General features: G+C 42.2%; 1 protein-coding gene across 1 annotated transcript in view; it reads right to left on the reverse strand.

Moving 5' to 3' along the window:
- LOC126248515 (uncharacterized) overlaps nucleotides 1-19764 on the reverse strand; it is a 166880-nt gene that overhangs the window by 35624 nt on the left and 111492 nt on the right. Inside the window, exons 4-5 of the mRNA XM_049949569.1 lie at nucleotides 19008-19190; nucleotides 9563-9700 (exon numbers count right to left, since the gene is read on the reverse strand). Of these exons, the coding sequence (XP_049805526.1) occupies nucleotides 9563-9700; nucleotides 19008-19190 (321 nt within the window). The remainder of the gene's footprint in view (nucleotides 1-9562; nucleotides 9701-19007; nucleotides 19191-19764) is intronic.

The following is a 19764-nucleotide window of genomic DNA, read 5'->3' on the forward strand; positions in this document are numbered from 1 at the left end:
TAGGTTGAACCACAATAAAGTCTGGAGTGGCGACATGTAGAAACTCTATCACCAGTAACCTTTCTTATACTAGTTATTTATTTCAAGTGACGAAACAAACGCTATGTATGGTCACAGGACACTTATTCCATCTTTTATCTGAGCTTCTGCATGTCGATAAGATTGGTTCTGAACTGTGAATGCAACTCAGACCGCCCTTAACGCGGAATTTGATCCCTTCGTGACAATACAGCTCGGCTACAATTTGTTGTTTGTTCAAAACTGCAGATTCCTTAACATCTCCACATATTACGCGTGAATGGGATCGAATCCTGGCCCGGCACTAAAGATTTAATTATGTATTATGAAGCTCTAGCATGAGAACACCTATCTGCTGGTGGATAAGAATTTTGATTTTTAATGTATTTTCATTCGTTGTCAACACTAACGATATCTGACGTTTTTAACTCCCAGTGAGACACAGAACTATTTGCGAGATGACTGTAAGTTCAAGAAGTTATTCTGAGCAGCTGGTGGAGAAAAATTCGGTAGCTGACGTCTCTTTGTGTGTAGTCAACAACGATATGTGTGGGGCTCTATTCCCAGTGAGCGCTGAACTCTTCGTCATATTATTTCTAGTTCAAACATGCTCACATATCACTGCTGGCGCAACAAACCCATATTTAACGTTCGTTTTCTCTAGAATATAACAGCGATAGGTGCCGGGTAGGAGTCCTGGGAAGGAAAAAATTAATGTTTCGTCTCGTCATTTCAGTTAAAACATCTAGCTACTGCCGCGAAAATCCGATATGTCACATTTGACTGTGCTTCGATAGCAATCTGATTAGGTTCTGGGTTCGAATCCGTGTCCAACACAAAGCTTTACCTCACGGCATTTCAAGTAAGTTACTTGTGAAGAAGCAATATTTAACATCTCTCGTAGTTCGTTAACAGGGACAATAGATGATGGGTAGGAATTCGCGTCTGTTAAACATGTTTGCGTTATGCAATTTAAAGTTGATATTTGCTAACTGATACTGTCTAAAATCGAGGTATATCACTCTCTGTATGCCTAATCAGGAATGACTGTTAGTTTCCGTCAGTAACGAAATCTTTGCTTAGTCTGCATGAGCTGGGTTTGAATCCATATGCGGAACAAGACGGTTCGTCGTGTCATTTGAAGTTCATACATATTCTCAACTAGCTGCTCGTGAATAACTTAAATTTTTAATGTCATTTTGTGTTAAATAATAAGTACGGTATGTTACTTTGAAGAGGAAATCATGAATACGACGAACTTACTACGTGCATTACCAATCTGACGTAATAATGAGAGTGGTAATATTTCAGGTATGTCATTTATTGTAATAAATGTGAGCTTACAAGCCTTAAGGACAGTCTTATCTGTGATAAGGTGTTCCCTGGTATTTGTAGTACCGTGGTATTACTTTACATCTTGAGTTATTGCGGTACAGAGCAGTGTTTTCTAGTGGTGACTTGTTGGAACCATTTTCAATAGTCAAACGACTGTACCAAGGAGCGATTAGAGGACCTGCTAGACAGCTTTTTTTGAATAGGACAATGTTCCTGTCCAATAATTTTTAGATTAGTTACAATAAGCTTACGCTGCAAGAGAACTCGCTTGTATTTTTCAATATGTGGTCTGTTGTCGGTTTGAAGGCCTTACATTGCAACGGCAACTTAGTGCAACTCCACCGAGGGCTGTCTGGAGTAGGGTGGAGATAGCAATGTGAAAGTTGCGAGCTGTCGAAGACGATCTTCATATTCCTAATGCGATTAGGCCATCGTATACTCTTGACGACGTTTAGCACCTGTGCGGTCAGTCAACCAATTTCAGAATTCATGTTGAGTAATCCTGCTAAATTCCCATAATATTGTCTTTTTATATTGATGAGTAATATGGATAGTCGTCACGTTCATGTGCCGTCTACAACGCAAATTTAATGTTACTATCCTAGGAACTAACCTGCAATACGTTTTGTATTTCATAATCGGAACTATCTGCATTAACCGTCATCAGAGCAATGTCAGGGAACAGAATGCAGCAGTGCCTTGGTACCTACTTGGGGACCTGCTTGAATCGTGTTCTAAGGAAAGGGTAGTTGCTGGTTCACATTATATTACACTAGCGAGAAGTACCGACTTTTCCTTTTCTCTGCAAACATCTCGAACTAAATTCAGTAACTAAATGCTAAGAATATATTTGCATTGTGCCAACTCAAAGATCAATAGATATGGATATAGATATAGATTTTTATATTTAAAGCCATTCTCGTTCTGCGTTGGAATAAACATTATTCATTATTTGATTGTTCTTGTTACGATTGTTATTGTCATTCTCTCACTCGCAAGAGTTTTCACATTCCTATTTGGTATCGATGCACATGAAGAGTGGCTATGAAAAAAGGGAATACTGAATGTTACGTCATGCAGAACACACTCATTTACTTCTGCTCCTTGTGATCAACGCTACAGGAGAAGTGAGATACATACAGTTGACAGTGTGAGGAGAGACATGCTGGCACAACTCTGCAACTACACAGTGTTACCAGATAAAATGGTGCTGCGGAATCGAAAGTGTAGTACGGACTTTGCCACAGTAGCAGACAGCTGCTAATTTCGGACCATGACCGTGGATTACACTTCGGTCAGTGCTGGTTAGAGTGTTGCAACTGTAAATGGAAGGCTTTGTTTGACAGTCTTGTGCTGATGCTGTCTGAATAAATTATGCCATTGGATAAAAAGCGGTTTAGTTTTGAGACCTAACCCACAAGGGGAGAAGGCACAGTGGTCTGCTTCAGGAATTCCAAGCAATAAAACACAAAAAGCAACCCAGGAAGGGTTCGAACAGCTACTTTCATGCAGAGACATGCATTTGGAATCTGTTCATCGTTACGGGGTCAAACAAGAGGGTAACATTACTGAAACAATGATCAGGCTACTTAGTATATAAGAGAGCATACAGATTTCAAGGAGGAAACGTATGAAGACGCAGACTTTCTCGTTATCAATATGTGCGGCATATCTTTCGTGTTAACGAAAGTAATATCCCGCTTTAACTCTTCTTACGTCTCAAATGAAATGAATGCCATGAGGAATCGAATATTTGTTGACTGCGTCTCTTCTTGCTTCCATCCGTACCAACATATTTCTTCATTCTCGTGCTAATCATGACATTCTTTTTGTATGCTGCAAAAGATTGCACGTGGACAAATTCGACATCGAGGTGCAAAGCGTTTGGTATCTTACATTATATTCAATTCGAATAAGCTTCCGGTGTATTTTTACTTCGTTTGTATTTTTAGATGATTATGAACGTTACAGAAAATTATCTCACATGCTTTATGTTGAATGAGAAACATTGAATGACCCGTTTTGCTTTCCCTACGTTGAAATGATATAATGTCGGCGTCAACAGCCTTCTTCCACGCCGGAAGCTGAAACTTGTATCATTCTGGATTAATGATAATTGAATGTCTCAAATGTAGACATAGCCCACAAGGCGACGTCAGAAACCATCAGGGGAGAACGCCGCATAAAAACCAAACGTGCGCGCGCGTCTCCACTCTGAAGGACCGTATCGGAGAATCACGGCAAGCATTTCGCTGAAGAGCTGCCTCGTAAGAGAACCGAGAAATGGCAGCGTCGTAGCAAGTATTTGTCAACACTCTGATAGTGCATTTACTTCCGGGTGTAGGCCGGCGTTACCTCGCTAAATTCACTTGACATTCGTTTTCCACATCGAAGACTCGTACGATAGAATCCACTGTAAGATGAGACACTTAGAAAGTATAATTAATTTCTGGACTCCAAGAACGGCGTTCTTCACATAAGTAACACCTGTTTGTGTGTTTTAAGGTTGCGTTTTGAGGCTCAGGCAACATCGCAGTGACTATAGTCCGTCTGTGGTCGCCAGTGTGTCGTTAGCTCAGAGGTTATTCGTCATATTGTGGCTTTTCTAACGCGGGACATTCTGAATCAGAATACTACCCTTTCATTATTAGTTCCGGGACGTGACTATTTTCCTCGGACAAAGACCAATGCTGTGAATTGGATTCGCGGACATGCCATTCACTACCTAGTTGGACAAACTGTAGACTCTGTACTCGATTTTTGGACATACCTCAACGACCGTCATTATGTCGTTGTCCGCCACCCAAAATACAGACAACTTTTCTCGAACTTCCTTGGGAGTGCTTTCCACGACCCGCCTCGCAGCTGGAATGTGTTAAGCCAAGAGTGAAGAAGGTTTCCAGTTTGAACCAATGAACATTTCTGAACTACTGAACGGAACACACCAATTTCGAGAAGACGTGACTCAACATATTACCAGCGGGGCGCAGAAGGCGTCTGATCAATTACACAACAAAAATAATCAAAACAAAAATCAAAATAAAAATAAAATTCAGAAAAAGGAAGATTTTGTTTTGTTTGTAATGATAGCCCTAACCTTGAATTCCCATATTTCCCCTGGTATATAGGCAGCTCTTGGGGTAGGTTTAGTCAGGAGCCAACGCCTGAAGTGGACCAGATTTTTTTTTTTGTTATAGGATGAAAAGTGGCGGTGGCACTTAGTTTCTTTTTTTATTGCCATTTTCCTAAGGGGCTTTAAAATAAGAGAAAAAAAGGGGTAATCGTCAAAAAAAGTAAAAGAAAAAAAGAAAAATTAAAAAAAAAATCCCTTGTGCGTTGCGGTGGTCGTACTGTATGACATAGCAGTTCCAATCTCGGTGGAAGCCGCTGACTACAACCTTTTATTTTCCATTTTAAGTAATGGAGTTGCAAACGGCTAGTAAAAATTCTTTATACGAAATCTGAAGAATGCCTTTAAACATCAATCTTCGTCCGATTCGACTTAGTAAATTAAGTTAATATCATGGATGTCTGCTTTGCAAATGCCAAGGTGCTTCACTGTAAAATAGATCCTCAAAAGATTCAAAGCGACTGTCAACGATATAAATTTGAGTTTTGTTCGTCATATAGGTCTAACATGTCAGAAGGTTGTTTATGAAGTGCACATGTTGATTAATATAGTTCCCCTCTTCTAAATTTTGCAATAGCATTTAACTGTAGACGTTTTCTAACACCGGCGTTAGCAATTCCTTTCCGTTCTCTGAAACCTCCAAAACGACAAATTTTTCTGGTCTAAATCTGATGACCTTAACTATCACTTCCGATCAACATTAAATACTTCATGAACCCATACATGGAACTCCAAATGTGCAGTGTTCCTCCACTGCTACATAGCATGCATTGCAAGGTATTCACACAGTTTATCGCATAGAGTTACCATAAGGAATGAAACAAGAACTGTAATACACTTTACACCACAGACGCTCACCCCGGCTTGACGAAAACATCCGAACATTGACCAAAAGTTGCACAAATAATTGAGTTTGAAAGGAAAAGAAACGAGGTATGAAGCATTTATAAATTCATCGAATGTAGCGAGGTGGTTTAATTTCGTCCCAGTCTATAAAATTAATTTCGGGCCATACTCAGCTCTTGCCGATTATTGTAATATAATACCCGCCTACTAATCAGGGCGTCTGTCTCCGTGGCTTTTGAGCGTGAATGGAAATCGTAGAAATATTCTGTGGAGCAACATTTAATAATAAAGCGTTTTAAATCATCAAAAGCGATGAGCGGGAGCAGGCGCTTTCGATAAAGAACGGGGGAGTGCAGCGCCGCTGCTGTCGCCACGGCCGCTGCCGGTAGCCAGCAAATGGATCCCGGAGCTTTGCCGCATACGGCGTCCAGAGGAGGACAGTCTGAAGGAAATCTGCCGCAAAATCGTTACTGGATAAAATTTTGATATCGGTGTGTCAGAAAGCGAAATAGATTGAATCTGCGCTACCATTACATTCACGTCTTCAGCATTCAGACAGAAGAGGTTATAAAAATATTTTATGCCAGCTGCTCTCGATCCACTAACATTACGAACAGAAATAACGCACGCTACCGCTAGACCACAGGCGTAATCAACCTAGTGTTTCTCTATCATGGGACAAGTTTTCCTCCAGGAAGTGCCGCAGTCTGCAGTGTTGCCAGATTGTGCAGATAACCGGACTTAGAGAATTAGCGAGTTGGCCAGTTTTATTGTCCCATGTCGCGATCGGCGCGGACTTAGCCTCTGAAGCGGCCGGCCGCCGGTCGAGTTCAAATGGTTCAAATGGCTCTGAGCACTATGGGACTCAACTGCTGAGGTCATTAGTCCCCTAGAACTTAGAACTAGTTAAACCTAACTAACCTAAGGACATCGCCGGCCGCGGTGGTCTAGCGGTTCTGGCGCTGCAGTCCGGAACCGCGGGACTGCTACGGTCGCAGGTTCGAATCCTGCCTCGGGCATGGGTGTGTGTGATGTCCTTAGGTTAGTTAGGTTTAAGTAGTTCTAAGTCCTAGGGGACTTATGACCTAAGATGTTGAGTCCCATAGTGCTCAGAGCCATTTGAACCTAAGGACATCACAAACATCCATGCCCGAGGCAGGATTCGAGCCTGCGACCGTAGTGGTCTTGCGGTTCCAGACTGCAGCGCCTTTAACCGCACGGCCACTTCGGCCGGTAGCGGTCGAGTTTTATGTCAAAGAGTGTACCTATATACAGCGTCCACACGAGGCTGCAAGGCCTAGGATGACACATTGGACGATTGACATCCCTTTAGCCTTCACGGCCTGGCTAAGAGCTCATTTTTGATAGGTGTCCGGAAACGTTTGCTCAGATAGTGCATGACGTACGCTTAGAATCTCATTCCGAGCAAAAGGGAAAAGCGCCAGAAAGATACTCGGTCTTCAGCGTGATTTACGCCCTGAAATCAACAGCACTTTAATTGGCATCATTCTTTCGGACACAGTGTCCCGTTACGCTCTTTCCTTACGCTAATCCATGAAATGAGGACCACTTCATTCGTTCAGTTACGCTGGAAGTGTAGGAAAGACAGTTAATGCTTGATGTTTTAAGAGAAACAGATACCAGTTCTGTAATTTTTGCATACACAGTGTGATTGAGAAAGTCCTACCGAGTAAAATAATGAAGCTTTCGTTGCAACAAGCGACACAGCAAGCTATCTAGCTTAGCTGTTTGATCTAGTGAGCCATGAAATGAAACGAGTCGCCAGTTTACCTGATATAAAGTTTATCCAAACGGAACACACACGACGAGATAAGACTGAGCGCACAGCACGGAAAACTGCTCGCTTTAGAGATTATGCCGTCTGATGCACTTGCAAACTCATGTAACACCAGGATACAACTCTTGCCCCACATTCACAGTTTATTTCTAGGCATTAGGCTAAAAACTTTTGCTGCAGTCTCTGTTGTTTAGTATTACTCCTAATACTCTTAAAGAAGGCACTACCTGAACACCAGAATAACTGAGCAGACTGGAGCAACCCGAGGCCTGTTGCGCGATTTATAAATGGACTTATTTTGTTAATATTTGCAGCATTGCGCCTCATCTGTCACATGGTTTACACATTGCGCAGGTCACCTAAAAGCAAAACAAAATTCTCAAGAAGAGCAAACACAGCATAAGGCAATGGATACAACAGCAAGGCAGTACACAAGCTACACGTCACTAAAGTGGAGATACAAGAACAAGCCAGCAAACATAAAAACAATCTGGATAGGCCTAAATCAATACATGACAGTAACAAAATGTGCACTCACGCCGAAAAATTCATCCCACGACACGAACACAAAATGGCACACCGTAACATATCACAATCAATTCACAGACAAATTTAGTAACATCTTCAAGAAACGGAGTTAATATAGCCTACAAGGAAAATAGCAAAATGCACAAGATATTTACAACTGTTATAGAAGAGAAATATAAATACAGTAGTTCAGTAATATACGAATTTAAATGTTACAGGTGCATTCTAAATACGTCGTGTCCCAGAAATGTCGCGACAAACTTCGAATGGTTGTAGGCAGTGTCTTGGGGAGCGAACCGTGGACAGGAACCCGTGACCAAAAACGTCATCCAACGACGTTAGAAAGTGTCGAAGCTGTAGGCGCCGATGCCTGGCACTAGAGCCACTCGTTCGTCAGTAAACATGACTATGTACACTGACGAACTGTGCGTGGAGCGTCTCGCAATGCTGTTTGTTGTTCAGTGATTGCTACTGATTGACACGATCGCCAGTGAAGAATAAAGAGCTAGCTGCTGCCTAGACAGGCCTTGTCTCCTATTACTGCGGTGCTATATCGCCTTGATGGATGACAGTTTCATACACAAGTTGCCAGCTGTAAATAAACTGCAGATGAAAACCGTATGTGAAACGCTCATCCTCCAAAGCAACACAGTACTGCATTGATAGAAGACGTCTTTCCACACAGCAGCTAGCTCAATCTTCTCCGTCGGCGATCGTTGCAGTTAGTCGCGATCACTAAATAACAGACAACAGCTCGAGACGTTCTGTCAGCATGCAGAGTCACGTTTGCTGCCGAAGGGGTGGCCTAGTGGCAGGCGCCAGCGCCTATAACTTCGACGCTCTGTAGCATCATCGGATGTACCTATCCTCGATGTGTTCCTCATGACATCCTCTCCACCCCTTCGAAGTTTGGCTGTGTCTTTTCGTAACACCCTTTATAAATGTGACCTATCACTGTACTGTGTCTGTTAGTGACTATAGAAGAACCCATGTGTATACGAAAAGAGTAGAAAACTGAAAGTAACTTCAAACAATCCTGTTGGAAAAACATCCGCAACTGAGCATTGTAGCAGAGGTTGAAAACGCCGCTTCAGTTGTAGATTACTTTATTTTCACACGATCGGCTTCGGCCTGTTATAAGCCCATCCTCAGGTGTCGTAGCTGTGCTGTGGTCCCCGAGCGCCGCCTGTACCAGGCGCGGTGTGCTGCCTATGAGCGTAGAACAGGGGACCACAGTACAGCTACGACACCTGAGGATGGGCTCATAACAGTCATGTGAAAATAAAGTAATTTACAACTGAACCGGTATTTTCAACCTCTGCTGAAAGTAACTTTTAAAACACAAATCATAATTCAAAGTCGTTGGCTAATGTGAACGTGCTGCAAAGAATAACTAAACATCTCCTAATAAAATATACTTATGTATAATGACATTTTTTTATTACATCATAGACCATAATGAGATTTTCACTCTCTAGTGGAGTGTGCGCTGATATTAAACTTCCTGGCAGATTAAAAATGTGTACCGGACCGAGACTCGAACTCGGGACCTTTGCCTTTTGCGGGCAAGTGCTCTACCAACTAACCTACCCAAGCACGACTCACGCCCCGTCCTCACAGCGTGTAAGATAGGAGACGAGATACTGGCAGAAGTAAAGCTGTGAGGACGGGGCGTGAGTCGTGCTTGGATACCTCAGTTGGTAGAACACTTGCCCGCAAAAGGCAAAGGTCCCGAGTTGGAGTCTCGGTCCGGCACACAGTTTTAATCTGCCAGGAAGTTTCACATCGTAGACCAGTGATGACGCCTAGCATAAACAGGAAAACATGTTTGGTTAGAAACATGAGTAGGCACGAGAAGGTTGAAAATGGCGCGACCCCTCGCGCTGGCAGACCCCCACCCGGCTCACCTCTGATGGCGGGCCAGACGTGCTTGGCGAGCAGCCACTGGTCCTGGCCCTTCTTGCCCTTGGGCTTCCCAGTGATGGCCTCTGCCAGCGCCTGCAGCGCCTCCCTCTTCAGCTCCGGGCGCGCTCCCCACATGCCGGCTGGAACAAAAGATGACACCGCCGGTACTCCTCAAGTCTCAGACGCTACCCCACCATGCAGCATCCGATATCAGGAGCGGCGACTACTCACAGGTACTGCAATGCAATGCCTCCGGGTGGTCACTGTCAGATTAGATTAGATTTGATTAATACTAGTTCCATGGATCATGAATACGATATTTCGTAATGATGTGGAACGAGTCAAATTTTCCAATACATGACATAATTAAGTTAATTTAACAACATAATTAAGTTAATATAACAACTTTTTTATTTTTATTTTTTTAAATTATTTTATAATATTTTTGTTTGGTTTTTTCTTTTTTTCTCAATTTATATCTAAAAATTCCTCTATGGAGTAGGAGGAGTTGTCATTCAGAAATTCTTTTAATTTCTTCTTAAATACTTGTTGGTTATCTGTCAGACTTTTGATACTATTTGGTAAGTGACCAAAGACTTTAGTGGCAGTATAATTCACCTCTTTCTATGTCAAAGTTAGATTTAATCTTGAATAGTGAAGATCATCCTTTCTCCTAGTATTGTAGTTATGCACACTGCTATTACTTTTGAATTGGGTTTGGCTGTTAATAACAAATTTCATAACAGAGTATATATACGGAGAAGCTACTGTGAATATCCCTAGATCCTTAAATAAATGTCTACAGGATGATCTTGGGTGGAATCCAGCTATTATTCTGATTACACGGTTTTGTGCAATAAATACTTTATTCCTCGGTGATGAATTACCCCAAAATACGATGCCATATGCAAGCAATGAGTGAAACTAGGCGTAGCAAGCTAATTTACTAAGATGTTTATCACCAAAATTTGCAATGACCCTTATTGCATAAGTAGCTGAACTCAAACGTTTCAGCAGATCATCAATGTGTTTCTTCCAATTTAATCTCTCATCAATGGACACACCTAAAAATTTTGAATATTCTACGTTAGCTATATGCTTCTGATTAAGGTCTATATTTATTAATGGCATCATACCATTTACTGCACGGAACTGTATGTACTGTGTTTTATCAAAATTCAGTGAGAGTCCGTTTACAAGGAACCACTTAGTAATTTTCTGAAAGATATTATTGACAATTTCATCAGTTAATTCTTGTTTGTCAGGTGTGATTACTATACTTGTATCATCAGCAAAGAGAACTAACTTTGCCTCTTCATGAATATAGAATGGTAAGTCATTAATATATATTAAGAACAACAAAGGACCCAAGACCGACCCTTGTGGAACCCCATTCCTGGTAGTTCCCCAGTTTGAGGAATGTGCTGATATTTGCATATTATGAGAACTACTTATTTCAACTTTCTGCGCTCTTCCAGTTAGGTACGAATTAAACCATTTGTGCACTGTCCCACTCATGCCACAATACTTGAGCTTGTCTAGGAGAATTTCATGATTTACACAATCAAAAGCCTTTGAGAGATCACAAAAAATCCCAATGGGTGGTGTTCGGTTATTCAGGTCATTCAAAATTTGATTGGTGAAAGCATATATGGCATTTTCTGTTGAAAAACCTTTCTGGAAACCAAACTGACATTTTGTTAGTACTTCATTTTTACAGATATGTGAAGCTACTCTTGAATACATTACTTTCTCAAAAATTTTGGATAAAGCTGTTAGAAGGAGATTGGACGGTAATTGTTGACATCAGATCTATCCCCTTTTTTATGCAAAGGTATAACAATAGCATATTTCAGTCTATCAAGGAAAATGCCCTGTTCCAGAGAGCTATTAGACAGGTGGCTGAGAATCTTACTTATCTGTTGAGAACAAGATAAGCTTTTAGTATGTAATTTCTTAGACTTTCCCGGCGATTTGATGACATCTCGTGGAAATCGGGTATTCTGCCAGCTATCAGCGTCTTCCAAACACGATATTTCGACGTCATTACTTGATGTCTTCATCGTTGATATCCGGCAGAAAACCCGATTTCCACGAAGCTTTTAGTATTTTGCTGGAAATGCCATCAATTCCATGTGCGTTTTTGCTTTTAAGCAAGTTTATTATTTTCCTAATTTCACAGGGAGAAGTGGGTGACAGTTCAATTGTATCAAATTGCGTAGGTATGGCGTCTTCCATTAACAGCCTAGCATCTTCTAATGAACACCTGGATCCTACTATATCCACAACATTTAGAAAATGATTATTAAAAATATTTTCAACTTCTGACATTTTGTTTGTAAAGTTTTCATTCAATTTGATGGTAATACTGTCTTCCTGTTCTCTTGGTTGCCCTGTTTCTCTTTTAATAATATTCCAAATTGTTTTAATTTTATTATCAGAGTTGCTGATTTCAGACATGATACACATACTTCTGGATTTTTTAATAACTTTTCTTAATATAGCACAGTAGTTTTTACAATATTTGATAGTTTCTGGGTCTCTACTCTTTCTTGCTGTCAGATACATTTCCCTTTTCCGGTTACAAGATGTTTTTATACCCTTAGTAAGCCATGGCTTGTTACAAGGTTTCTTACGAGTATATTTAACTATTTTCCTGGGGAAGCAGTTTTCAAATTCATTTTCAAAAGTGTCATGAAATGAATTATATTTTAAATTGGCATCAGGTTCACGGTACACCTCATCCCAGTCTAACTACTGTAGGCTTTCCCTGAAATTTGCAATTGTTAAATTGTTAACTGAACGTACTACTTTTGAGGACTGTTTAGTACTGCTGAATGGAGCTATGTCATATACTGTAACTAGCTGTGCACCATGATCAGAAAGACCATTCTCAACACGCTGAGCATTTATCTGGTTAAACGTATCTTGGTCTATAAAGAAGTTATCTATCAGTGAGCTGCTATCCTTTACCACCCGAGTAGGAAAATCAATAACGGGTGTCAAATTGAAAGAACCGAGTAATACTTCAAGGTCATTTTTCCTATTACCCGCTTTCAGAGAATTTACATTGAAGTCCCCACAAATAATAATTTGCTTCCCCCTGTCTGACAGATAGCACAACAAGGAGTCCAAATTTTTCAGAAATAGATGAAAATTCCCCGATGGGGACCTATATACAGTTACAATTATAAATGTGCCTTTATTTAATTTAAGCTCACAGGCACATGCTTCTATATGTTTCTCTACACAAAACGTTTTTGTTTCTATACTTTTTGCACAACGATATCTTTTGACATATATGGCAACTTCTCCTTTCTCCATATTGTCTCTAATTACATGTGCAGAAATCTTATATCCACTTACATTTACCTTATCCATATCAGTAACAATGTGATGCTCAGACAGGCATAGTATATCTATTTCATCCTCAGCATCTAAATCTTCTAAACAAACCAGAAGCTCATCTATTTTATTCTTTAAACTCCCAATATTTTGATGAAATATACTTACATCATTTTAGTTATACTTTTATGAGAACCTTTCCTTATTCTAACATTTGCAGCACTCTCCTGTCTGAGTTTCTCATTGTGCTTAGGCCTAGTTCCTATACCAGTGGTCACATGGTGTTCAGAGAGGCAGATTATGTCAACTGGGTTGGGTGACTTTAATTCATCAATGCAATTACCTAGGACTGAGATACAACTTGGTGGAGATAAAATTTCTGGTGATTGGTGAAAATTTATAATTGACAGCTGTGATTGGTGATCCAATGTTTTAGAATTGTGCTGTTTAATTTCTTTCCTAAACTGAAGATTTGTTTCAATCCTGACCTCTCGTAGAACATGACATCTTTCTGTCTTACCTATCCTAAAAAAGGTGCTGCTCCAACGCCTGTAACCACTGGTATTTTACCATTCATGGCAGTGCCTCCCCCCCTTAAATTTCCTGCTATTACCCCAGCCAGTTTACCCTTCCCTTTCCTGTTGAGATGTAGGCCGTGCCTGGTATAGTCCCACCTACTGAGAGAATCAATAGGAACCACACCAATATGAGCCCCTGCACCCGACCCAAGCAGCCGTTCCAACTCCAAATTAACTCTCCCAACAGAAGAGTTCAAATGAGGCCGGTCATGGCATCTCAGGACAGATACAAATTCAACATTGGTGTGTCTCGATGCCGACGCAATCTTTACCAGGTCCACGCTCTATACTGTACCCAGGATCTCTGTTGATACTGTTCCCTGGTCCTCCCACAATAACCACGGTCTCTTCCCTGGTAAATCATTTACAGAGTGAACCTAAATTCTCTGTCACCTGATCCACGCTAGCACTTGGTTTGAAAAAATTTGTGATCTGGTATTCTAGTCCTAATTCCTCCTGCAGAAGTTGGCCCACACCTCTGGCGTGAGAACTGCCTAACAACAAAACTTTCTTCCTTTTCGATGACTTTCCTACATTCTTTTTCAATTTCCTATTGAAAGTTTGTTGTGTCCTGTCTACACCTACCTCTGCTTGAGGCTCATCAGTTTCTAACTGAAGCAACAGGTCAAACTTATTTTTGACATTCACCACAAAACTGTCAGACTTAGTTCTAGGCCTGTTCCTTCTGTTACCTGTTGCCACTTCCCACCTCTCTTTGCCCTTCTCCCTCCTTAACCTGTCCAGATCTTCCCTAGCCTGATCTAGCTCAGCCTGAAGGGCAGCAATTTTCCCCTCCTGTTCCACTATCTTCCTATCTCTGCTGCAAATCCTACATAACCACTGAGGAGCCTGATCCACTTTCCCGACACCCACGCCACTGCAGTCCCCCCAATGAAAAAAACTACTGCATCCATCACACCAAACCCCGGAACTAACAATTCTACGGCAAGTCAGGCACTTCTCGCTCATGGCAAAAATAATACTTTAGCTAGAATAAATCAATTAAAGTACCGAAAATCAAAAAAGACGTTACAAGAATTAAACCTATTCACAAATGTATATAAGCAAGTTTCTGATTTAAAATTCCGCTGTTTTTCTGAGGTCTGTATTAAAACAATGAAGGTATATGCTATTTATTATATATTTCACTCGGTGAAATGAAAAAATGGACAATTAAACGAGATACTTGTTAAGTTTGATTCTCCAAAAACGTTACGAGAATTAGGCCTGTAAACAAAAGTATATAAGCAAGTTTCTGATACAAAGTTACGCTGTTTTTCTGAAATCTGTATCACAACAATGAAGTTATACGCTATTTACGGTAGTTTACTTATTTGATACCGAGAAACTAGTCAAATTACCGTGAAACAAGAAACAAACACGTTTACAAAATTTAAGCCTTAACGCGACTTCGCGAAGTTACGATCTTTTCGTGTTTTCTGAAAAAATACGCAAAGAAAAGTGAAACCTTTAACGGCAAGACTAAACGATACACTAATGCACGTATTTAATTTGTTGTCGGTGTTAAACTAAATTATATTGCTGTCTAAATCACTTAACTTTCTGGAAATAGTTTCTGGCGTCACTTACTCGGCGGCCATCTTGGAAGCAAGTTAAGAAGTAAACGATTGCTATGTTGATCAGAATGCTTCACCAAAAATGACCTTTTACTGTGAAAAATACTGACTTCAGTTCCGTGGGGTAGAAGTGAACTGCGTCACGACTGATTATTTACTTCCTTGATGGCGGAAAACACTTAAGTTTGAAGCCTTTATCCCCCTTCTCTATTGGCATTACTTTCGTTCTTAGACACTTCAATCGCTTCTCAGGCTCTCCTTCAATAAATGATACATTCTTAGGCTATATATATAGGGCTCGACCAAAACAAGAAACACCAAAAACACAACACATTACCGTGCCTAATACGGTGTAGGAAAACAGCTGACGTTCGAGACAGCTTCCATTCGTCTCGGGATGGATAAACACAGGTGCTGTGTGGTTTTAAATGGAATCTTATACCATTCTTCCTACGAAATTGTGGCAACTTCAGAAAAGCATGATGGAGGTGGTTAGCGATTAAGCACCCTTCTCTCCAAAGTAGACCACAAAGACTGAAGACCATTCATATCTGCTAATGTGATGACCATGGGAGATGTGACAGTTCATCCTAGTGCTCACAAAAGTACTCCTGGGCGAAGCGAGCTGCGTACGCAGGGGCCCTGACGTCTTGGAACACAGCTTCACCGTTAGGGAACAAACACAGTAACGTGGGATGGATCTGATCACCAAAATGACCACAAACTCTTCACACCGGAAAAGCGACCATGCAGAGTAGCCATGGGGCCCATCGAATACCACCCAAAGTGCCCAAATAATCACCAAACAGTGTGAAACAAGACTCATACGACCAAATAACTTCCTTCCATCATTCCTTTGTGCAGGCGCCATGTTTTCCTGCTAAGGACTTTGCATCACTGATGAACCGTTCTTAAATTCCAACTCGTCCTGCATTTCCCTGTTTATGGGCTTCACGAGCGCGACATTCTCTTCTGCAGTGACTTTTGCACCTGTCGCCCTCTTATTTTTCGTCACAGTGCTCTTCAATAACTGTCTGTCATGATTCCGCAACACACACTTTTGTCCACCACGTGACTTACAAGGGAAAATACGCAACTGTCAATAAACGATGTTGATGAAATCTGGCTGGTGGGTAGAGGAGACAAAATAATGCAATACGTATTTCTTTGTGCCCAGTTTCACTTTTAAAAGGGGTAAAACAAACCACGAAAGCTAATTCGGAGAGATGGCGACTGCGGGCGGAGAAGCGGTCCCAACCGTAGACAATCCGCAAGGATTTTCTATTTCGTTAATTAAAAATGTAACTCATTATTAAGAAACAAAATCATTACAATAATGATTATCTATAAATAAATGCTTAAACATGACGTTTTTTTTACACCAATCACACAAAATGAACGAAATTTCTTCACTTAATGTAGAGAACAGGATATAAAACAAAATTAAGCAGGCTTTCAGATTATTGCGGCTGATCCTCTGAATATCCTGGTTTGTAGCAGACATATTTCAGTACATCGCTAAGCCTTAGTGAAAAGAATTGATTATGTACTAGTGACTGTAGCTTAATTACACTATGTGATCAAAAGTATCCGGGCACCACCAAAAACATATTTTTTTCATTTTAGAAGCATTGTACTGCCACCTACTACCAGGTACTCCACATCAGCGACCTTAGTAGTCGTTAGACATGGTGAGAGGGCAGAATGGGGCGCTCCGTGGAACTCACGGACTTCGAATGTGGTCAGGTGATTGGTTGTCACTTGTGTCATACGTCTGTACGCGAGATTTCCACACTCCTAATTATCCCTAGGTCCATTGTTTCCGATGTGATAGTGAAGTGGAAACGTGAAGGGACACGTACAGCACAAAAGCGTACAGGTCGACCTCGTCTGTTGATTGACAGAGAACGCCGACAGTAGAAGAGGGTCTTAATGTGTAATAGGAAGACATCTATCCAGACCATCACACAGAAATTCCAACCTGCATCAGGATCCGCTGCAAGTACTATGACAGTCAGGCGGGAGGTGAGAAAACTTGGATTTGATGGTCGAGCGGCTACTCATAAGCCACACATGACGCCGGTAAATGCCAAACGACGCCTCGCTTGGTGTAAGGAGCGTAAACATTGGACGATTGAACGGTGGAAAAACGTTGTGTGGAGTGACGAATCACGGTACACAATGTGGCGATCCGATGGCAGGGTGTGGGTATGGCAAATGCCCGGTGAACGTCATCTGCCATCGTGTATAGTGCTAACAGTAAAATTCGGAGGCCGTGGTGTTACGGTGTGGTCGCGTTTTTCATGCAGGAGGCTTGCACCCCTTGTTGTTTCGCGTGGCACTATCACAGCACAGGCCTACATTGATGTTTTATGCACATCCTAGCTTCCCACTATTGAAGAGCAATTAGGGGATGGTGACTGAATCTTTCAACACGATCGAGTACCTGTTCATAATGCACGGCCTGTGGCGGAGTGGTTACAGGAAAATAACATCCCTGTAATGGAGTCGCCGGTTCAGAGTTCTGACCTGAACCGTATAGAACACCTTTGGGATGTTTAGGAACGCCGACTTCGTGCCAGGCCTCACAGACCTACATCGATACCTCTCCTCAGTGCAGCATTCCCCAAGAAACCTTCCAGCACATGACTGAACGTATGCCTGCGAGAGTGGAAGCTGTCATCAAGATTAAGAGTGGGCCAACACCATAATGAATTCCAGCATTACCGATGGAGGGCTCCACGAACTAGTAAGTCATTTTCAGCCAGGTGTCCGGATACTTTTGATCACATAGTCTATATTGTTTCTGAAATGGAGTTTGACATCAAAATCATTCAGCAGGACTAGATCTGCTAACCTTCTCACAGTGTTCTTTCGGTATTGAAAACCGTATACATACCATGTCTGTACCTGCGCCGAGGGGGGCCGCTGTGGCCGAGCCGTTCTCGGCACTTCAGTCTGGAACCGCGCGACCGCTACGGTCACAGGTTCGAATCCTGCCTCGGGCACGGATGTGTGTGATGTCCATAGGATAGTTAGGTTTAAGTAGTTCTGAGTTCTAGGGGACTGATGACCTCAGATGTTAAGTCCCATAGTGCTCAGAGCCATTTGAACCTTTTGAACCTGTGCCGTCGAGTCCTTTGGGATCGCCAGGTGAATAAGTTTCTTGTGCTCTGGTATGATGGTCAAAACGGTTTCTTCACGCTGACGACCTATCTTTTCACAGTTTTAAAAGAAACTAATGGTGAGCCTGGACTGAGAATTCGAGAGTCTCTTTTTGAAACCCCAAATGTCCTTGTGACAGCATCGAAATATGGTAAACAAACGTTTGACCAGGTCAAAAGGGTAGAGCAATTGCCCGCGAAAGGCAATGGTCCCGAGTTCGAGTCTCGGTCCTGCACACAATTTAATCTGCCAGGAAGTTTCAGGTCAAAAGATATTTGAAAGATGTTTTCTTTCCCAGTCAGGGAGAAAAAACTGTTATTGTTAGATTCTTAGGGCTGTGAATGTGAAAGAACCATATGGAGCATCGTACCTGAGGACGAAGGGCTTTAGCATGTGGCGATCGTAAAGGGCTCAACTGCACAGGTACAGTCTAGAGATAGAGATGGCTCTGGATGATGGAGGAACTTTATGAGAAGGTTTCCAGATCTAGTTCTGTTGAATGATTTTGATGTCAGTCTCCACTTGAGAAACATTATAATTAAGCAACACCTTTTCCCTCGCTCCATTTGTGAGAGGAAAACGAAGGGGGATGACCAGCACTGGAGTAAAGTATTCTTCTGCATGCATTTTATAGGAGCTGGCCGTTCAAGAATCCATGGAAAACGAATAAAATCGCCGAGCGACTTGGAGTAGTGCTGAAGGGGTCCGTAGAGAGGGGGAGGGACTCACCTGTGGCGGAGGAACTGGGTCCAGATTGACGTGACTAGCTGGGACGTACTCACCCAGGATGGGGACGTTGTGAGCCGTGTGGTCGCGCATCACGTGGAACGTCGCGTTGGACTCCAGCCACTCCCTGACGGCCCCAGCCTCTCGCTCCAACGGCAGGGCGTCCAGGTCCCTGGAGATGAACACGTCCACCAGAGGGTCAGCCATAGCCAGGAAGCGCCACGCGTTCTGCTGCCGACCTGCGGGCAGAGTGCACGTGGCGCACCTGGTCTGGCTAGCCGATCGAAATTCCTGCTCTGTTCCAGCACAGGTTTCATTGGAAGATTCAGTGCTGGGATGCAAAGACTAAATTAAAACGCCCCAAACGCGGTAACGTAGCAAACTGAATGCACTTACCTTGAGCTGAGTACCTGTACAGAAAATTCAGCCTCGTGGTTGTACTTGCCGAGAATTAGTCAATGTGTTCGTTGACGTCCTTTCTGAAGGAAAGCACTGCGAGTGGCGTTAGCTGCTCTCGATTCGCGGTATACTGTAAAACATGCCTTTCGATGGCTCCTCACAGTGCTGAGAGAATTGTCAACAGCCCGTGCATGACTACTGCGACTATTGACATACCGTTTCTCGTGTCACATGTTTCGCCTGAGACAAAGAGATACTCAGGAAAGTGAAGGTCTACCACAAAAAGAGCTGCAGCTCTCAACAAGACGTGAGGTCGAAAGCCAGCAGGCGGTAGAGCTTGCACCGTCTGCGAATCTAGCAGGTTCTATCTAGAGAAATCTCACTCTACCTATGATGTCGTAGGCAGTTACTTCA

This window comes from Schistocerca nitens, chromosome 1, assembly GCF_023898315.1.
Source record: "Schistocerca nitens isolate TAMUIC-IGC-003100 chromosome 1, iqSchNite1.1, whole genome shotgun sequence".
Lineage (NCBI taxonomy): Eukaryota > Metazoa > Arthropoda > Insecta > Orthoptera > Acrididae > Schistocerca > Schistocerca nitens.